Genomic DNA, 20,464 nt, shown 5'->3' on the forward strand with positions numbered 1-20,464 from the left:
CCCATTTCCCCCGCTGCTGTGATTGACTGTCGGGGAAGCGCCCTGGCCCCCAGCAAAGGCAGCGGGAGCTATTTCCCTGTCGGCCCCTCCTTTTATGTCCCCATCCCCGCGCTGCCTCTTCCCTCCTCGCCTGACAGCCGCCTGCCCGCCTGTCAGCAGCATCTGGCCCCTGCCCGCCGGAGCACTCGGCGGTGCCAGGCCCCTGCCTGCTGCCACCGCTCTCAGCAGTGATGCTTCTACCGACCCGGCCGCCCTCCTTCCTTCCCCCAAAGCCATTCACTCATGGTCACGATAGTAATTTTAAAGTCTTTCGGCCTTTAAGGGCGTTGCAGTTGTTGGCAAAGAGAGTGAAAGTTTGAAAACTCCGGCTTCGACTGAATTCTTCGGGCCAAGTTACGTAATACGCAAACACAGGAGTTTCCCTGTGGGTTTGCCAGGTGCTTACAAAATCAGGCCTTGCGCGCCTTGGTTGGCGTTCCAACGAGCCATGGTCAGGAGCTTTGAGAAGAGCAGGAGGAAATTCCACATATTCCTACAAGTTTTCTGCTGGGAAACAAGGATGAGAAATGGCCCAAAACACCCATTTCAATGCGGGCACGGGAGGTGTTTCCGTGTCTGTGCGGACAGGCCTTCAGTGGTGAGATGCTTTGTAAATTCTGTCACTTCTGTTAAACCCCTGAAGCACTTTGTTCCTGGCCTTTTAGGTGCTGTCTAGCAGATCTTGTGTTTTTAAGAAATTATGACAGTGAAAATACAAAGTTATCGCTGGAACATCAGTTCTTTTTGTTACTGTTCAGTCTGTTCAGGTTGGGAATTAAACTAAGGTGATTTTCATCATGAGGGTCATAAATTTATTTGCAAAAGGGATGTTTTTTTGAGACTCTTGCAACTTTGATGCCTCTGTTCTGCCTAATGGAATTGACTCTCAGCGTGCTGGTTTGGTATTGCTGTTGCAGTGGTCAAAACCAGTAAATGTGTGGATCTGTTTGACTATTACAATGTATTTAACAAGAGGGGGAACTGGACATAACGGTTTCATGAAAAATAACCTAATAGCAAGGATATACTAGGCCTTTCCTTATGAAAGCAGAGTGTTGCTGAATAGAATGAGTTTGCTGGATCTTTTTCTGTCTAATTTTAATAGTACATTGAAGCTCACAAAAGTAGCTTCATCCTCAGAATGATCTGGATAGTCTTAATACATTGGCTTACTCGGAATAGTGAGTTCCACATGAAGATTTTTATTGACAGAGGTTTCCTTTTGTTATATGGTGACCTTTTAACGTGCTGGTCCTTCCCTGAAAGTGCAAAAATGAAGTGAAATTCTGACACTTCTAAAGTCCGGATCCACTTGTAAGTGAGGATATTGTTCCTTTTCACCTCTGGAGCTCCTGGTTTTAATATTCCCTGGTACAATACTCTGCTGTAGTTTTTCTGCACTGAAGAGGTACATGGGAGATGGCTTTCAGGGTCCACAGTGTGTTCAGAAGATTCTGTTCTTTATTTTTTTTCAAGATTTTGTAAAGAAACCTGTTTCTTTTGTCCAGTCTATGCCTTATTTATGGTGGGAAGGCTTTAAAGCTAATTTGGTGTTGCTGTGTGCTCTATAATCATTCTTTCTCTGGCTGAGCTGTGCCTCATGAAGTGCATGATGAAGTACTTTCCTCCTCTTGAACAAATTGTTTTATTTTAGGCTAGCCTGTGCTTTCTCCTTGGTTTTGCCAGCCCTGTTGCCAAAGGGGCAGGCTGTCCTGCTGTGTCTATGGAGAAATGATCTCAGATGTAACGGAATACTGATCTGAGACTTGGCTTTAGAAATGATCTGAAAACCACCGAAAGGTGCAGGGCACTGATTGATGTGATGTTCCTTTAATCTCACCTTGCGTTAACATGTTGCCACCTTCACAATCCATCATGAACGTTACATATGTGAGGATGCTGAGAGTAGGGTATTTTTTCTGTTTTATCTGTTGTTTGTCTTGCTTCCCCTGGATCAGACGTGAACTAGCTTTAATGGTGTGTACTGCTTCAGCTGAAATGAAGCTGCAAGGACTAGTGTCAAAAGATTATTGATGGTTACAGTGTCAGGGGTGTGCACTGCCCTTTTCAAGTGATACTGAAAAGCAGAAGCAGGCGTGCTCACTGACATAAATCATACCACTTTCCTTGGTCACTGTTGTAGATTTTGGCTGGCAAAATATTTGTCCTCAAGTAGCACCTGTTCTAGGCCTTCATGTTCAGCACGCTGAACTATTTTTTTTTTTGATCCAAAGTCCTTTTGTGCTATTGTAGCACTATCTGTCATTGCTGTTTTTCAGCCTAGCGTTGCATTTTAATAGGGATGAGTAACCCATGTGTGTATAAGGGTGAACTGGTTTATACTCACATCTAGTACATTTCCTCACAGTCCCTTTTCTCTGTGTAAGTGAAGCAACTGTACAGTGTTAGACCTCTTTCTTCTAAAAGCTCTGTTTTCTTTGGCATTTCTCTGAAAAGAATCTTTTTAGGTCAGGGTTTATTTTCTGTGGGACCCATAAGATACTTGTGGGACCTATAAAACAGTAAAGTCATGTTACAGTGCAGCATGGATGTGTTGGCAGTAAGATCAGCAGCAGAGATAGTCTGTTTAAAATTGGAAACCTGTTGCCTTGATATACTTGGTTTGAGCCATCTAGATATGTTATTTGACTGTCCCATTGTTTCTCGTGTGGAGGAAGGAGCCAAGATCTTTCGTTGTTTGATGGACATTGAGAGACAGCTGAGAGATTAAATCTGCCTTTCACAGAGCATTCCAGCTCCCTGTGCTGTTTGGAAACCATATGCTCGGTACATCACCAGTTCACATCAGAAGCAAGACTGTCATAAACATTGTGTATCTCTCACGGTGTGGGCTGAAGGCACACACTGATCAGGTGTGTCACTGACAGCAGTCATGCTCTTCCTCCCCTTCTTTTCTCTCACCCCTTACTTCTTGGTCCTACAAATACTCTTTCATAAGACTTCCCCCCCACCCCGAGAGAAAAATCTTCATCTGTCTCTTGCCCACTGTGTCACACCTCTGATTTGGCAGTGCACATGTTAACACCAGTGGTATTTTCTTTCCATGACAACCTTAAATGCAAACCCTGCTCTGTGTTCTGGTATAAAAAGTGATAGCATTTCCTCAGCCTCAGGATTTAGCAAAGAGAAGAGCCCTCTTTGCAGTGCTGGAAACTTCCTTGTTGTTCCATTAGATTTGTCAGTCCTCCTATAGTGATTTGCTGTCCAGGTGTGCCTTGCTGCTGTCACATCTTCCGCATCTCAGCTGTGTGGTTTTCTTTGTCATCAGATGGAGCAGCCTGTTGTTGGTCTAGAACAGAAGCTGTGGCATTGCAGCTCTTATTGGGAGCTTCATCAATAATGCAGGTAGAAACATGGAGAGATTTAAAATTGGAAGAGGCCTAGCTAATTGCCTTTGTCAGTTGCTGGATTTCGGTAAAATATTATAATCTAATAAATAAAAATTATGTTCTTGGTAGATGCCTTATAAAGTGTGAGCTGCTTTGCAGTATGTGGGCAGGGGGAAACCTGGACTGCCCAAAGCTGCTGTTCAGCAGAGGAACTAAGCAGCAGTTTTTACTTAAAATGCACCATAGAACAGCTTTAATGTGTGAAACTGCTCTCCTATATACATAAAAAACTAGATAAAAATGCTGAACGTTATGGTGACATCATGTATATTTCCAAAGGGGAGGACAGGAGGGATTTGGATGTCGAGTAGATGATGTGGCCCCAAATACTGTCCCTGTGTATTGCTCCGCCCCCAGCAGTACCCTGCTCCCTGCACTCCTTTCTGGGACACTGCTTATACTCATTCTCCCCAGTCCATAGTCCTGCCTCTGTCCGGCAGCATAGCTTGGTCTATTTATACTACAGATCTATTTATATTGTTTCACGATAACTTTCATCATTGTTCCAAGTGCATCTGGAAAGAGAGATGGAGGCTTGCCGTGTAGCTGCAGACATTAGGAAACAGGGGAAAAAAATACTTCATCCTCTGCAAATGTGTTTTCCCTCTTGCCCTGTGGGGCTGGTGCTTCATTTAACTTCAACCAAATGTCAAATAAAGGGGGACTGGTTGAAAAGAAATTGTCCTTAATTTATGGACTTTCTTGTAAACAAGAATCAACTTCTCAGTTCCCCTCTGCTTCCTGCTTATGTTTTCTTCCTGCGCTGGTCAGGGAGAACTTCCCCTTATCTCTCTGCTCTAAAGACATCATCTGTCAACCCTTTTTTCCTTCCTACTCCAGTGTTGCAACTTAGGTCTGGTGGTGTCTTATCTCTCTGTTTTCTTTGTTAGCCTCTTCTGTCTCTCAAAAAGCAAAGGAAACAGAACCTTTTGAAGGTGAGTCTCTTCAGCAGGGCCAGTGACACAGATTGTAAGTCAGACTTTTTGTGATATAAGCACAAAGCCACTGATCAGAGGAGTGTTTTTAAAAGTTGGCATTGGGGCAGATCTTTAAAAACTTAATTTCTGAGCCTCCTTCCTGGATCATTAGAAAACTACTACCCTGGATTAAAACATAGCATTTGCATTTTTATGTGAATATGTGCTCCGGGGGGAAGCTATTAGTTTCAGACTGTGGGTTTTAATGAGACGTGTCCCCAAATGCCTTCTGGAATAGTTGTCTTCAGTTCCACAGTGTCACATCGCAGAGAAGATGTTCGTTGCCATGAAATGCAGGTATGCATGGAGTGGAGATCTGTAGCTATGGTGTACACCTGAGCTGTGACCTAGGGATTTGGTTAGCGATATGCTGAAATGCAGCCCATGGGTTTGAACAGTTGCATAGCCGTAGCCCTCATGGTGTAAATGAGACAAGGTTCATCAGAAGTCACGCTTTAAGTATGTTTTTGGCCCAACAGGCTTGAAACAGGAGAGGGTAATCTTAAAACAAATTTCAAGATAAGAATGCTGCTCTGAGATTAATTTTACTTCTAGATAAAGGTTTTTAACTTTGTAATGCCTCCCACCAAAAAAACCCCATTTGCCAGTGGAAGTGTGAACCTCTACATGAATAACTGAAAGCTGCTGACAGTATGTTTCCTTTCCTTACCTTTCACTGATCCCCAGGGGTGCTGCTGAAGTGGGTGATTTGGGAGAGGAGCACATTGGCATCTGAGGAGAAGGGTCTAAAGGCAAGGCAAGAAGAAAACAAAGAATAACTTTATAGGACAGGGGGAGAGAGAGAAAACTTTGACTTCCAGAACACAGAGAGGTTAACTAGGAGACAGAATGTAGTATGTCGTTAAAACCAGAGCAGACATAGTACCCAGGCTTCTCTTCTGTATTTCATTGCTTTCTCTTGAGGACCAGAATTGAACTAGTGTCTGCACTAACTGCTATTCCCTGAATTCAGATTTATTGGTTGCTTTGATCTAAGAATTCAGCAGACTCAGAAATTTTATTCCTTGTGCTGGACTGTTCCCAAGACTTCCAGTGGTTCCAACTTTATTGAGAGTTTCACAATATTTGATATTTTCTGTAAAAGTTCAGCTCCAGAGTTCTAGGATTACAAGAAAATCCTTATTTAAAATTGTTACTACACTTCAAAGTTGGAGGCAGGGAGCATGTGAAAGCATAAACATTGCATTTGAAACAGAAAAACCAAAAAGGCAAATCACTGCACTTTTTCTTATTATTCTTAATCTGTTCTAATTATTTGCTGAGAGTCTGACTCATGATTTATTTGCTGTTTGATACTGAAAACTGACATGCTCAGTGCTGGTTTTGTTGCGGTTTTTTTTTTTTTTGTGACCACCCAGAATCTCCTTATCCACTCTGTACAGAGAGGCCTCCAGTGTCACTGACCAGATGTTTCTTACATATACTGACTTTTTTGCTTAGTGTCAAAAAGTTTGATGCTTCAACCAGGAGGGCAGTGTCAGGGTCAGAGATAATATTGTGTACACTGTTCAGCTGCAGGGCTTTTTGGTTTGTGGGTTTAGGGGTTTTTTTTTGCAGCTTGTGCTACCTGACCCCTAGTACTCCTGTTCATGTTGAATTAAAAACATGAAGATATTCAGAGTACTCCCTCTGAGAAGAAGGTTGTGTGGATGTTTGTTAGGGACTTGTTATTAACCAAGCAAATCGATATAACAGAAATAGCGAGTGGCTGGAGGACACTACATTGTGTGGCACCACTCAGCATTCAGACAGTGAGAAATTACTCTGTGTAGTGATGGCAAATAAATAGGAGAAGAAAGATGTATTGTTAGAAATGGAAATATGCCTGTGCCAGGTTCGCATCTGGGGAGCCAGCTCCTCTTCCACAGTCCTCTCGATTTCGAGGTTTGGTTTTTGGCAGTTCATCCTTGCGATTTTCTCCCTTACCCTCACCTCTTCTTCACATTATGTTTCAACAGATCTGGTGGCTGGATCCAGAACTGACGTATGGCAATGCCAAGCCATTTGTCTTCACGCAGGGCCACTCAGTGTGTAACCGGTCTTTCTTCCCCTGCTTTGACACACCAGCAGTGAAATGTACCTATTCAGCTACCGTCAAGGTAAGCGACCAAACGGCTATAAATGGTTTATGGAGCACTTGGCTGCTGTTAACTTGTGAAAGCGTAGTTGCATTGTGTGTGGGTATATGATATAAAATATTCATTGTGACACAGCGTTATAAAAAATACAGGATTTTTTAGATCCCATTCTGATTCTTGGAATAGAATCGAGGTACTGCCACAAAGGCAGCTCTGTTGCCTGTCACGCTTGGGTCTTGCCTTCCCTGTACTCAGTGTTGAAAGAGTAACCATGAAATGGATAATATGAAAGAGAGAATTTGGCAGGTCACTTCCAGTAGTGGTTATTGACGATAATACTCTATTTTATCAGTTTTTGGAAAAAACCAAAGTTCTATGAAAGCAGCATCAAATAATGTTGCATTTTGTATAGATGCAATTCTTTGATACGTGGGCACTTTTGGGGGAGCTGGCATAAGAACCCATGCAATATAGGAGGAGTAATATTTTTGGTTGGTATGTTTTCACGGGCTGGGTAGATTGTGGTATAAAAACCCCACAGAAATCTTATATTTTGTGTTATCTAAATAATTGTTTTTAATGTACATCCTCTTAGGCATAGATGAAAAAACCATGAGGTGTCTGTGGTGTAGTGATTCAGCTGTGATCATCTAGTGAGTTGATGTATATGATGTTGGTCTTCCAGGCTCCAGCAGGCATCCAGGTATTGATGAGTGCCACCCAAAGTACCTACTTAGAAGAGGAAGGTGTATATCAATTTTACATGGAATATCCAGTTCCTGCGTACTTAGTGGCCCTGGTGGCAGGAGACCTTATACATGCAGACATAGGTCCAAGGTAAGGTTTGCAGCGAGTTCATCTGCTTTTTGTGTCTCTGTGCAGTGCTTCAGATTATAAGTAGTAAATACTTTTGAGTCATGGGTCAGGGAATAGTTGGGACCATGAGCCGTGAGCGTTCAGAGAGTTTGAGGTTTAGTTCGGTGTAAAGAACTGCATGGCACTGCACTGGCAAAGATATTTCCCTCTTTCATAAATGTTGCTTGTTGTCCCCTGTAGTCATTACAGCTACTTGCCTCATTGCCTTAAGGAGATTTAAGGGATCTTTGATTATCTCTTGTCATGTATCCATTGAATGTTAGCCTAAAGAAGGCCTGAGTCTGATGTGAGACCACTTAGCACTATTACCATGCATGGAAGCGTGGTGAGAAATCGGGCTGTTTTTTCTAAGAGATAATTCAGTTTGCTGAAGTATCACCTGATGTTTTCTGTTTTCTGACAGGAGCAGAGTGTGGGCAGAGCCTTGCCTGCTGCCAACAGCCATCAGCAAGCTTTCTGGCATGGTTGAGCGCTGGTTGACTGCTGCAGAGAGTCTGTATGGCCCATATATATGGGGAAGGTGAGTTTAATAAGTCTCCCAGGAATGTGTAATGGGAACAAAATAAAACAATCTTGAGAAATGATCGTATTTCTCCCTACGCTAGCAATAGCAGGACAAATGAGCCTCTCAGCTGGCAGCACTGTAGTAGCTGGAAACAAACTCTGGAGTTTTGTCTCTGCAAGTGGCAGAGAGGACCATGGAGGCATGGTGGTGTTTTGCCTGCTGTGGTGGGCAGAACTGGAGGTTTCTAAACAGTGGATTTTCCCTGGGAAGTGAAGGTTTTTTATACTATAGTGTTTTGTGATGCAAGTCCAACATTGGGCTGGACACCATTTAAAATGTATGGCAATTTTATTTATCTTATTTATTTTTACATATGGTACTTGACATATATTTATTGTGGTATGCTTGAGGGTGCTGAAAATCTGCCTCAGCACAGACTCATTGAGCGTCTTAGTCCCTGAAAACAGCATTAATAGTTTCTGAAGTTAAGCTTGACTATGTATTGAAAGAGAATGGTTTTGAGAGAATGTTTTCATTCTTTGGATGGGAGAAAATGTTTGTAAGGGCTTCCCATATTTCTTTGCTAAAGGTAAGCAGGAAGAATGTGTCGTTGTTAACTTAGAAAATGTTGCTTGAAATGGTCTGGGAACAGAGCCCAGTGTGCCAGTGCTGATCATTGATGGAGAAATTTAGAAAACAAAACAATTAGTATTGTTACGTTCTGAAGCAGACAGACTAGAGTAATTTTGCTGACACTGCAGGTACAGCAAATCAATTCATTCATCGATAGATTCCCAGCCTCTCTCTTTCCTGGGAGCCTCTGGGGACTTGACATTCTGTATGTGGGTAATGTATGTAGAGTAATCTTAGTGTTCCTGGCTCTCAGATACACAGCTTGTGATGAGTTTGTGTGTGTGAAGGGAGCATGATATTTCTGGGAAGTGCTGGATACACTGCATATGAAAAGACTGTCTAATCTTACATCCAAATGTGAGCAGGTCCTTGGCCAACAGAATATACTCAGTGATCCCCTGATCAGAAGAATTAAGCACCACTGATCTAGCAAGTTTGTTTCTGAAGTCACAAAAAACTCTCAGAAGAGCCCTCCCTCAGGAAAAAAAATAGTTTCTGTGTATGTCTTTTGAAATAGCTGTAATTTACTTATCTCCTCTCTCCCCTCTTCTTTCTTCTCTCTCCTAATTTTAGATATGACATTGTTTTTCTTCCTCCATCCTTCCCTATTGTTGCCATGGAAAACCCATGCCTGACCTTCATCATCTCTTCCATTCTGGAGAGCGATGAGTTTTTGATCATTGACGTCATTCATGAAGTTGCTCACAGCTGGTTTGGAAATGCAGTCACCAATGCTACATGGGAGGAGATGTGGCTGAGCGAGGGGCTAGCCACGTATGCACAGCGCCGGATCACCACTGAGACCTATGGTATAGATGCAGAAATGTTTCTCCTTATATGATGTCTAACGAAGAATTGAGAACTGGCTGCATAAAACATTTGCCTTGGGAGCTCAAAAGTCTGTAGGGAGGTGGTTTTCTTTTTTTATTTCTGGAACACACATGGCCCCAGACTTTGCATTGAACATCTTGGCTGCTTAGGGTCTGATGTTGTCTTGGCTTTATGTGGAATCAATACCTGATACGGTAATAGGGGATTTGAGTGAGGTGTGTTAGCACAGCGTTGTAAGGACGTTTGTGGGAACTTTGGAACTACTGCTGGGTACCAGGCAGGTGTTCATATGTCAGAGCAAGGTGAGCAGAGGATGCTTCAGAGAAAGATGTAAGAAAACTTATCATGGTTACATTGTGAAATAACTATCCTCTGAACAAGTGTCTTTCTAATCCTGATCAGTTAGCAGCTACCTACTGTTGGAAAGAATGATGGCAATAGCACTTAGGGAAAAAAATGTCCACATCTATGTAGCTCTCTGTTTATCTGTTTGAGGCTTCCTGTAGAATTGTACAGCCTTGCTTTTGCTTATATCAGTGAATTTCACCGGTCGATTGCATAGTACTGTCTTTAGAATACATAAGTAGTAAATAGTTCCTATTTCTTTTCAGTTTAATTGGATTTTTATTGAAGTGAGTGACGGGAACATACGCTTCTCTAGTTTGTCTTGTTATGTTCTTAAAAGCCTGTACCATGTGTATTCTCACACGTCCGCTGTAAACAATCTTGGAAAAATTCCTGGAAATCTTGGCAGTGAGAGTGTTTAGAAGGATGCCTTTGTTTTTATTCATGTATATTGTTTTTGGAGATGAGCTGATGATAAGTTTAGGGAAAGAAGTGCTCTGAGCATATATGGAGATGTTATAATGTATATTATATATCTTTGAAAGCTGTTTTATGTTGAGTAATTCTCAGTGGTTAGGACTGTTCTTATAAGTCATGTTATATTATACATGACAATGATATGAATAGGTCATAAGATACTGACCTGTTCTTTATCCCATCTTAGTCTGTCCCTCTGACATAGGACAAGATCCTTGCTGATTTTGGTCTATTCTCTTGAAATTTAGAACTGGTTGTTTCAAGAAGCAATTGTTCAGGAAACTAAGAAATGCCTTTCCCTGTGCCATTCTTTAGTAAGCTCTTTTTGCATTCTAGTTTGTTTCGAAGACAAACCTCTGATCTAAATCTTGCTATTTCTGATGTAATTTCTGGAGTATCTTCTGCTGTTAATAAAAAGGCATTTTTGTAATGACATTGTTTACAGAAATTGGAGTCTACTGGCTACCACGCCTCTTGGATCTTGCTTAATCCTCCTCCCTGTAGCTTGTAGTAATTGCCCTTAACACTAGCTATCCTGGTTCTTGCTGTGTCCTGTGAAGCACATCCGCCCCTTTCTCTGCCACTACAGGTTCTTCTATCTTCCAAATATATCCTGATTCTTAATTCTCCGCATCTGGAATATTGTGTCCAGTTCTGGGCCCCTCAGTTCAAGAAGGACAGGGAACTGCTAGAGAGAGTCCAGCGCAGAGCCATGAAGATGATTAAGGGGGTGGAACATCTCCCTTATGAGGAGAGGCTGAGGGAGCTGGGTCTCTTTAGCTTAGAGAAGAGGGGACTGAGGGGTGACCTCATTAATGTTTATAAATATGTAAAGGGCAAGTGTCATGAGGATGGAGCCAGGCTCTTCTCAGTGACATCCCTTGACAGGACAAGGGGCAATGGGTGCAAGCTGGAACACAGGAGGTTCCACATAAATATGAGGAAAAACTTCTTTACGGTGAGGGTGACCGAACACTGGAACAGGCTGCCCAGAGAGGTTGTGGAGTCTCCTTCTCTGGAGACATTCAAAACCCGCCTGGACGCGTTCCTGTGTGATATGGTCTAGGTAATCCTGCTCCGGCAGGGGGATTGGACTAGATGATCTTTCGAGGTCCCTTCCAATCCCTAACATTCTGTGATTCTGTGATTCTGTGATATCAGTTTCCTGTGCACATACATTGAGACTCTGAGATTGTATCTATGTAACAAGCCCTATCATTGAAGACTTAGCAAAGAAGGCTAAAGTGTTAATGGTTCTGGATGTTAAGTATCTTCTGAATCTGAAAATCCATTTTCCACAGCTTTTTACATCTGCAAGGGCATAGGAAAGATCTCTTGACTTGCCAGTGCAATACAGCTAGTTTGGCTTGAAAGCATGGAACGCTCTACACTGCAGTTAGATGGAAGAGAAAGAGTAGCCTACCCAGTTGCAGTTGTAGAAGAAGTCCTAATGAGTTGAAGGTGAAAATTGCATGATAAAATATGAGTAGGAGCTGGATAAAGCCTAAAAAAGATCCACAGGACCTGTAATAACACCGACTAAATCTAATCCTTTTCTATTTTTACCCAAGAGGTGATACTCGCTTAGTAATATCCTTGGCACTGAATATGGAATTGTGTGTCTACTATTCTACCAGTGACATTACTTTTTTTGTAACACTTGATTGCTCTGTGAGAGTTACCTGTACAATACTTATTCCAATGTTGCTCTGCTTATCTTGCAGGAACTGATAAGATTATGCCAGGGATGTAAACTTTAGCATAGTTTTCATGCTGCTTTGTTTTTCAGGTCAGCCTGCTGCGTAATCAGAAGGAGCAAATGCACTGTTTTAGGTTCTGACTTTCATTACAAATTGCAAGGATTTTTTGCACTCAAGTGCAAATTCTCTGCTATTACACTACTGTGATTCTGTCTCACTATTGTTGTGTCTTTTACACCCTCAGTAGCTTTTATTTTGTACCTGTGCTACTTCTGCACAGGTCAGGTTTTGCTAGTCATTTTCCCACAACTAATATGTTTGTTTCTGGGGTAGGTGCTGCCTTCACATGTTTGGAGACTGCATTCCGCCTTGATGCTCTCCACAGACAGATGAAGCTCCTTGGAGAAGACAACCCAGTCAGCAAGCTTCAGATTAAACTGGAGCCAGGTATTGCTTTTGGCTGAGGCTTCTGCAGACAAAATTTCTCTATATCGATGCTGGAATATTGACAAAAAAAGACTAATTTTTACATATCCTTTATAAAAGAAAAAAGAAATACTGGTTTGTAAACCAGTCTAAAAGTAAGTAAGGAAACTTGCCTTGAAGTTTTCTTCAAAGTTGGCTAACTCATCTTTATAAATATTGTTCTGTTTAAGAACAGACACACTGGATAGAAATAGAGTGAAAAACTGCCTTGAAAGCTGTGTGGTTTTGAGCTTCTGAATATGTAAAATAAAGTAGTTTATGATGAAAATATTTGGAAACATCAAATAAAATCCTGTGCTATTAAATGTTCCTCTTTTTATGTGTTCATGTAAGAACTACGCATGTATGCATGAGCATACACATAAATATATGTACTTGCTCTCCTGTTGAGTGGGCTATGCAGGGGCTGTTTGGTTATCCCCTGAGCTGGATGCATGTCTGCACTGCAGCATCATGTATCTTCTTCATTGATTGTTCTCTGGTTCTGTCATCACCACTGGAGGTAGTCTTCAATCTAAATGATATTTTAGACAACCTAAAATGCAAGTGGAGATGATATTGGAACCAAATGGAATGGAAAACCATGTGTTGGAAGTCTCAAAAAAGGAACAAGTAGTGATTACCTTATATTGATACCTTTACTACAAATATGTGGTATGGTGATTCCCTGAGTTTGGCACTAAGAAAAAAAGAAAAAAGTATTTGTCTTCAAATTCTAGGTATATTTTCAGTGACTTCTAATTTGAAGTGACTTGTTCCATTAGGAATTAATACTTAGCTTACAATAATTGATTTTTTTTTTTCAGCCTGTACGTTTGGGCTGCTTCTGTTTAATTTGCTGCAGTAAATTAAATGTACTGACAGCAAGGTTGTTTTGGTTTTAAGTCACTGCATCTCCACTTGGTGATCTCTAAGGGGCCTGTATACTAGGAAGGGTTGGAAATTAGTGTCCTCATTACAGTGTCTTATGACATTGTGTCTTCTCCTTTCAGGTGTAAATCCTAGTAATTTAATGAACCTCTTCACCTATGAGAAAGGCTACTGCTTTGTTTACTACCTGTCCCAGCTCTGTGGTGACCCAAGACACTTTGACTCCTTCCTAAGAGTGAGTGTGAATAAGCATGTGTTCCTCTTGAGATTTAGAGCTGCTTTTCTTTTTTTTTTCCAGGTTTTGTCACTGTGGCTAATTGATGGGGTAAAGTTCAATGCAAGTGTGTCTGAGGTGGAAGAATGGTGTGGGCCTGTCAGCCTAGATGATTATTTTTCCTACGGGATTTCTCTTAAGTGCATGTGCTCATGCTCTTCGTTCATCTCAGATTCTGAGCTTATGAGGTGCCAAATACAGAGTAGTAGTATATTTTTGTTACCTCTTGTTCTGTGCTCCAAATAATTAGAAAGCTGTTCCAGCAGAGATTGTCTGTGACTGAGATGATGTGACTTCATTCACTACTAAAAAGTATTAGCTTATGTTTTTTTAGCCAGGGTGACAAAGGGCATGGTTCCTATACTGGGGCAGGTTTGGTGCCTTGGAGCATATTTACAAACCTATAGAAAATTCATGTCAGCTATTGATTTTTTTCTGAAAAGTGACACAACTCATTGCTTTTTCTTTTTGCTACATGCATATTTTTCATCTGCTCTTCCCATCTATCCCCCATTCCATCTTTGTCTTATCTTTAGTTCTGTAAGTATGACTTTAGTCCATAATCTATCAGTGAATAATACAGTGGCCAGTTGTATTCTGACTTTCCACTAGCGTCAAGTATGAAGAAACCTTCCTGCCCTTGACATGTTAATGTTTCTGTGATCTGTATCAGAAAAAAAACCCCTATACTCAGCTGTCAATATATTTGCAGCTACCCAATTTTTTTCTTGCTGTGGTGCTTTCCTCATCGGGGGAAGGAGGGAAAATATTTTTCTGGATTTTTTTTTTTTAACCTTCCAAATACTTGTTCTCACTCTTCCATTTCTACTTTTTTTATTGCATGCAGTGGTTCTACATCAAAAGGAAGCTGTCTTTCTCCTGACCAAAATTTATCATTTTTACTGTTGCAGGCCTACATTGAGAAGTATAAATTTACCAGCGTTGTGGCTCAAGATCTTCTGGATTCTTTCCTGAATTTTTTTCCAGAGCTGAAAGAGCAATGCGTTGAGAGCAAAGCAGGTAGGAAATTTACTTAGTTAAAACTGTAAATGCTGTACAAAATCTGGATGATAGATTTTGTGCTTTCCTTGGAGGATGCATAAGAAGATGCTAAGGCAAACAAAACCCTTTGGCAACAGCCAGATGGTTGTGATGATTTATTGTTACTGCCTCCATGTTGGGGAATGAGAACGTCTTGAATTGCTGACAATTTTGGCATTAATCAGCTGAGTGGCCCTCAGTGAACTTTCTCATTAACTCATCTTTCACACTGGAGACAGAATGATCAGTGTGTGTGAGATTTACACATGCTCAAATGCAAGGAAAAGGTGAACACACTTTGAAATTTCATCTATTTTAATTACAGAAAACATGCTTTGAGAACTGTAACTTTTTCCAAGGTCCTATCCATGCGTATAAAATCTCTTCCATAATGTTTCACTCTCCCTTATATCACCTCTTTATATCTGTTGATGGATTTTTGAAAGGTCTGTAATCTATTAGGTGCTTATTAGCCCACTTGCTTAAAGAAACGAGACTGATGTTATCCTGCCATGTGTCCATCCTTGCAAGTAATTATTGAACCCATTGGTCAGTTTAAAGCACACCAGCAGTGGAGTACAGCTCTTAAGGATACTGGGTTCCTACAGGCTTTGTGGAAACTGCCTGTGGAGAGATGTAGATGAGTGATCCTACTGCGGGAAAAGCTGCAGCATGGCCTAATGAGTTAACTACAGCACGGGCTAACTTTTGCCTGGCTAATATTCAGGGCATGCAGGAGAGAGGAGTTTTAGGGTAGATGGTGTGGAACAGGAAGCATTGCCAAGGGTTAGGAAAGTGCTGAAGTGGTAAAGGGTCTAGGGGAAGAGCTGTGTTGGAAACCGGGCTCTGCTAGCTCTGCCACTTGTGGAGAAACTTTTTTGTTTTGTTCTAGTTATTGATTGTATAAAAAGAATTAAAATTGCTTGGTTTTGCTGGTGGGTAGGAGGAGTTCAGTCAGCTCTCTGACCTTTTTTTTTATGAAGCAGGTTTTCTGCCGTATTCTTCACTCTTCCTCAAAATTCTGAGAAAGAGAAATGCATGCACAAAAAAACCCTTATATTAGAACATAGTTTGATCATAGGTACTTGTTAGCCCGGCTGCCTTAAGAGCATCTGTGTTTCTTGTACTTGCTCACTGTAGTGTAGAGCTCTAGAAAACTCATGGTTAAATTTGGCAGAGGCGTTGCTGGCACTCTTCCAGATGCAGCGTAGGCTGGCCTGATGAGACTGCTGACTGTTATGTCGCTGGTCTGATTTGCTGTTGTTAGAACCTCTCCTAACTGTGCTAGAAGCCGTCCTGAACCCTGAGACAGCCAAGCCACCTGCAGAGACTCCTGCTTGACCTTTTTGGTGCTCCTCATTCCAGGACTGGAGTTTGAACGTTGGCTCAATGCTACAGGACCTCCGTTAGCTGAGCCAGACTTATCTCAGGGATCCAGTCTGACCAGACCAGTGGAGACGCTCTTCAAACTCTGGACCACAGAGCCTCTGGACTCTGCTGCTGCTGCCAGCAGTGTTGACCTCACTAAATGGAGAACGTTCCAAACAGTGCTTTTCTTAGACAGATTGCTAGATGGGTCACCACTGCCACATGGTGAGTACTCTGTCAGGATAGTAGGAAAGTATTCCTGGAAGAATGAATTGAATTCTAAAGAGCCCCAACCCTTGTTGACCTTATCATTCATGTGAAGTCAGGTTGGATGGGGCTTTGAGCAACCTGATCTAGTGAAAGATATCCCTGCCCATGGCAGGGTTTGGACTAGATGATCTTCAAAAGTCCTTTCCAACCAAAACCATTCTATGATTCTGTGATTTTATGATTCATTATTCTCTGATGACCCTCAAACTTGACAAAATGGGTCATAGTTCTTTCCCTGTGTATGTGCTCTCTTCAGAGGTGATAAAAAAGCTTTCGGAATGTTACTCCTCTCAGCTGGACTCCATGAATGCAGAAATCCGTATCCGCTGGCTGCAGATTGTAGTCCGAAATGACTATTATCCAGACCTTTACAAAGTCCGTCGCTTCTTGGAAAACCAGGTACTAACTGCTGGATTAAAATCACTGCACCTCTCAGTGCATGAGACATGTGCATGAGACATGCGACGTGAAAGACCTTGGAACTTCTGCTTCCTGGCCAAGTGTAGACCAGGTGTGTTGCGAAGGGGCTGAGCATGGCTCACCTGCTAGTGGGTGGGGAGGAATGGGCAGATGTCATTTGAAATGCCTACAGATAATCTCTGCTTTTCTAGCCTAACTCAATACCCTTGTCCCAGCTCTGCCCAGTGCATTTTTTTGTGTTGCTCTGTAGCAGCCCTGGCTTTTCCAGACCAGAAATTTTCACACTACTAAATCACGAGATTGTTTGAATATTTACACTTCGAGCAAGGCTAGGGCTCATGTAATTCCTTTCACTAGTTTTTATTGTGCAGGAGCAAAAGATTAACGCATGGGTTTGCTGTGGCCTCTTCTCCTTGGCCTTTTAAAAATAGTTCTGTTACTTGTGGAAGTAGCTCAGTCTTAGAGAGCAAATGGGTTGTTTTATTACCATTCATAAAAATCTTTGCATTAAACTTACTTAGAATAGACTCAGCTGTCTTTTGAAGAAATGTGTTTCTTGTTTCCAGTCTGAAGTCATTCAGGGCTGTGGGAGTGTAGCTGTAGAAGAACTGAACCTCTTGACTTTTATTGAAGTGATATTATTCAGTTTTCCTTTTTTTGCAGATGTCTCGGATGTACACAATTCCACTTTATGAGGACCTTTGCACTGGCACCCTCAAGTCTTTTGCCTTAGAAATTTTTTACCAGACCCAAAACCAGCTGCACCCCAATTTGCGGAAAACCATCCAACAGATCTTATCACAGGGCTTGAATCCACTTCCTGCCATAGACACTACAGCAGTCACTACAGACACACCAGCAATGGTGCTTGAGGACAAAGTCTCAGAGGCCACAAATGGTGCCATTTCACTCAGGGATGTTAATGTATCTGCTTAGATCACCAGCTCATGCCAGCCATGAAGCTTGAAAATGGGGACAGGAACAGAGGAAAGATACCAAGTGTCGCCTCCTTTCCCTCAGCCCTGCAGCTGCAGTGTGTTGTTGTAACTGGATTTCTCTCCCAAAACACAAATCAAATGTGCCTTCAAGTATCCAGCGTGTGACACTGCCAGGTTTCGGAGATCTCCTTTGGCTGTGGGATGGATATTTTGATTCAGTTTATACTGGGCAGGGACTCCTGGGCAGTCACTTCTCCATGGAAAGTGGATAGTTTCCTTTTCTGAGGCTCTTCTGGATGGTTTCTCCAAGTTTGTTGGTTGGTGGTTTGGTTTTTGTTTTTTCTTTTTTTTGTCTGAGGCCACTGAGGCATGTCCTACTTGCTGTGTGTATGTTGCTGGGGAGTGTATCTGTGCCAAGCTGCCGTTATCCTGATATTTGGGCTGAAGCTCTGCAAAGGAGAGACTCAGGAATTGTCAGTGGCAGCAAACATGTTTTCATGTTATGCTCCTTACTGTGACAGAGGTATTGTGATTTGGGAGGTAGGGGACTAACGCTTAAATAATTAAGAAACTAATTTAAAATAGCTCCTGTTCCCTCCCTGCTCCCAGGTGGCTAAATAATAATAATGCTTTTTATATGTATATTAATATATATATAAAAGAGCAGGGAAACCTTACGATGGATTTGAAATCCTTCTGTAGTTAACCCTACCCTCTCAGTTTTCCCTTTGCACTCAATGGGACAAGCAATAAAGAAATGTGTAGGCTTGAATTTTCAAAAAAGTTAAATTTAAGTGCCCAAATGCTATCAGTTCTGGTACTAGCTGGATGCCTAAACCTTTTTAACTGTTTTGACAAGTCTAGCTGCAACCTTTGTAAGTGTGCTAGGATGTGTAGAAAGTGCGTTCGTCAGATGCACTGTGTTTTCTGTCCTTTTGGAGGAATTAACAGGACCTTTAATTTAATTTTTTAAAAGATCTCTAGCATGGGCCTGTAAGTCAGCCATGGAGATATCCATGCTAAAATTTTACTGCCTTGAATAACATTTGCCTGAATAACAGTTGCCCTGTCATACGATAGTCTGAGGGAAGCACCCTCTTTCTTGATGTGAAACTTTGAAGCCTCGCTTTGCCTGAGTCTGTTTTCTGACTTGTGGTGGTGGTAAGATGCCATTTCATTTACACAGTGTGCTATTTCTCTTGATCACCGGCCAGGCATGCACGACAGGGAGGTGCTCTCTTGTCTGTGCTGTTTGGTCTCAGGAAGCTGAGGGCAAAGCATCGTTGGGTGTTACCGAGTACAGGCGATGGTTCGCAAGACTCTTTGCCACGTTCTTTTTAACGTGTGGGTAGCTGTGTGTCTCTCGGGGTGCTCCCAGGAAACATCTCTGAGCTGATGTATCACCAGGGTAGAGGACTAGTTTGAATAAAAGGTGAAACATTTGGAAGAGGCTCAGCTAAAGGAGATGTGAGAGGGAATCTGTTAATACACTTTGGGGCAAATCTTAGCCCTGCTATGGGGATCTACATAGCACAGGAAGAGGGGAAATTCGGGAGATTTTTTTTTTTTTTTTTTTTAGCAAAATTATCTGTTTACACCCATGTGTGGATGGGGACTTAGGTGCTGTTACTGGATCTGCATTTTCTGGCTTTAAATTAATTTGGACTTCACCATAGCCTTAGCCTGGGCTGAACTGGGATAAAGCAATAATAAACTCAGGCCTCTGGAGTGCTTCATTAGTTTTCGAAATGGGCCATCAGCATTGGGGGTTTCAGAACTCCAAGCTCTGCTCTTTGCTCCTTGAATGGGATTATCACCTTTTTAGTTCTGTTTTGTTTTCCCAGAAAGGATGAAGAATGATGTTTTCTGCACAAATCTCTCTCCTTTTTATTTGTTGTTCTATTGAAAGAGATTTGTGCAAGCTGACTTTCCGCTTCCTGAGTTGCCGCTGTTGGTGCTGCGTCTCCTGGACCCCACTGCCAGCGGCGGCAGCCTGGCCAAGACCAGTAACCACTAGCATCTTCTGGAATCCCAGGCCTTTGTTTTAACACATTTTATTTTGTGGGAGAATGTATGTGACCCTGGTGGGAATTTTTAATTTACATGGATGCCTTATGAGGATTGTCAAATTAAACTGAGCTTTGTGACAAGTTTAGCCTTTTGGGCTGTTTTTCAGCGTCCCTGCTATAGATGTGTGGAAGAGCTAACTTGGTACATTGTCTGTTCAGTCCTTTTCTGGAGTGCAGCATAGAGGGAGTTTGGAAGCTATTTAAAAGCTGCACAGGAAGAAGTTGGAGAGGTGGCAAAAGCAAATAACCAAAAGTAAATATTATCTATTGTTACTACAACTGACTGAAATACATCAGCTCAGCTGTGTGTTTGCATGTACATGCATCAGAGCAGGGAAATGCTGGCTGAACCGAACAGACTGTTTGCTGATTAAAGCACACGAGATCTAAGTTAGTGTTTCTGCTCGCATCTCTGTGAGATCCCATCAGATGGCTATTTCCATAAGACTTGTTCTCTGAAACACAGAAGCAGAGCAAGATTTGTTGAAAGTATTCCATGTGTCCTTCTTCAGGTACTTTTGCTCCTCCTGCGAGCGAGGAGTGCATTTTTATTTTGAAGAGACAGAAAATTGGCAGCAAGTTTGTGGAGATAAGCCTTCCTTTTGTTGACACAAAAGAAATTAATGCTTCAGGCTACTTTCTGTCTTGATTTATAGTAGACTTCACATTGACAGGCAAATTAGACTGAGATTAAATAGAAACTATTTATTTGCCTTATCTTTGGTACGTTCGTTTCTGATCTGTTAAAGTAAGATTAGTACAGCAAATTGGTTTTATTTAAGCAGATGCCAAGAGATAACCCTATCTTCTTTATTTTGAAAATGAAAGCTATTACT

The 20,464-nt window shown here is 41.8% G+C and overlaps 1 protein-coding gene across 2 annotated transcripts in view; it reads left to right on the top strand.

The window, feature by feature from the left end:
• The window catches only part of ABCC5 (ATP binding cassette subfamily C member 5), a 73,650-nt gene extending 53,941 nt beyond the window's left edge, over positions 1–19,709 (top strand). For both annotated transcript variants that reach the window (XM_068406830.1, XM_068406829.1), the window contains 10 exons: positions 6,406–6,546; positions 7,211–7,362; positions 7,805–7,921; positions 9,113–9,348; positions 12,226–12,339; positions 13,371–13,483; positions 14,434–14,542; positions 15,929–16,156; positions 16,458–16,600; positions 17,285–19,709. In XM_068406830.1, the coding sequence (XP_068262931.1) occupies positions 6,406–6,546; positions 7,211–7,362; positions 7,805–7,921; positions 9,113–9,348; positions 12,226–12,339; positions 13,371–13,483; positions 14,434–14,542; positions 15,929–16,156; positions 16,458–16,600; positions 17,285–17,557 (1,626 nt within the window). In that variant the 3' untranslated portion in view covers positions 17,558–19,709. The remainder of the gene's footprint in view (positions 1–6,405; positions 6,547–7,210; positions 7,363–7,804; positions 7,922–9,112; positions 9,349–12,225; positions 12,340–13,370; positions 13,484–14,433; positions 14,543–15,928; positions 16,157–16,457; positions 16,601–17,284) is intronic.
• The last annotated feature ends 755 nt before the right edge of the window (positions 19,710–20,464 follow it).

Source organism: Nyctibius grandis, chromosome 8 (genome assembly GCF_013368605.1).
Source record: "Nyctibius grandis isolate bNycGra1 chromosome 8, bNycGra1.pri, whole genome shotgun sequence".
NCBI lineage: Eukaryota > Metazoa > Chordata > Aves > Nyctibiiformes > Nyctibiidae > Nyctibius > Nyctibius grandis.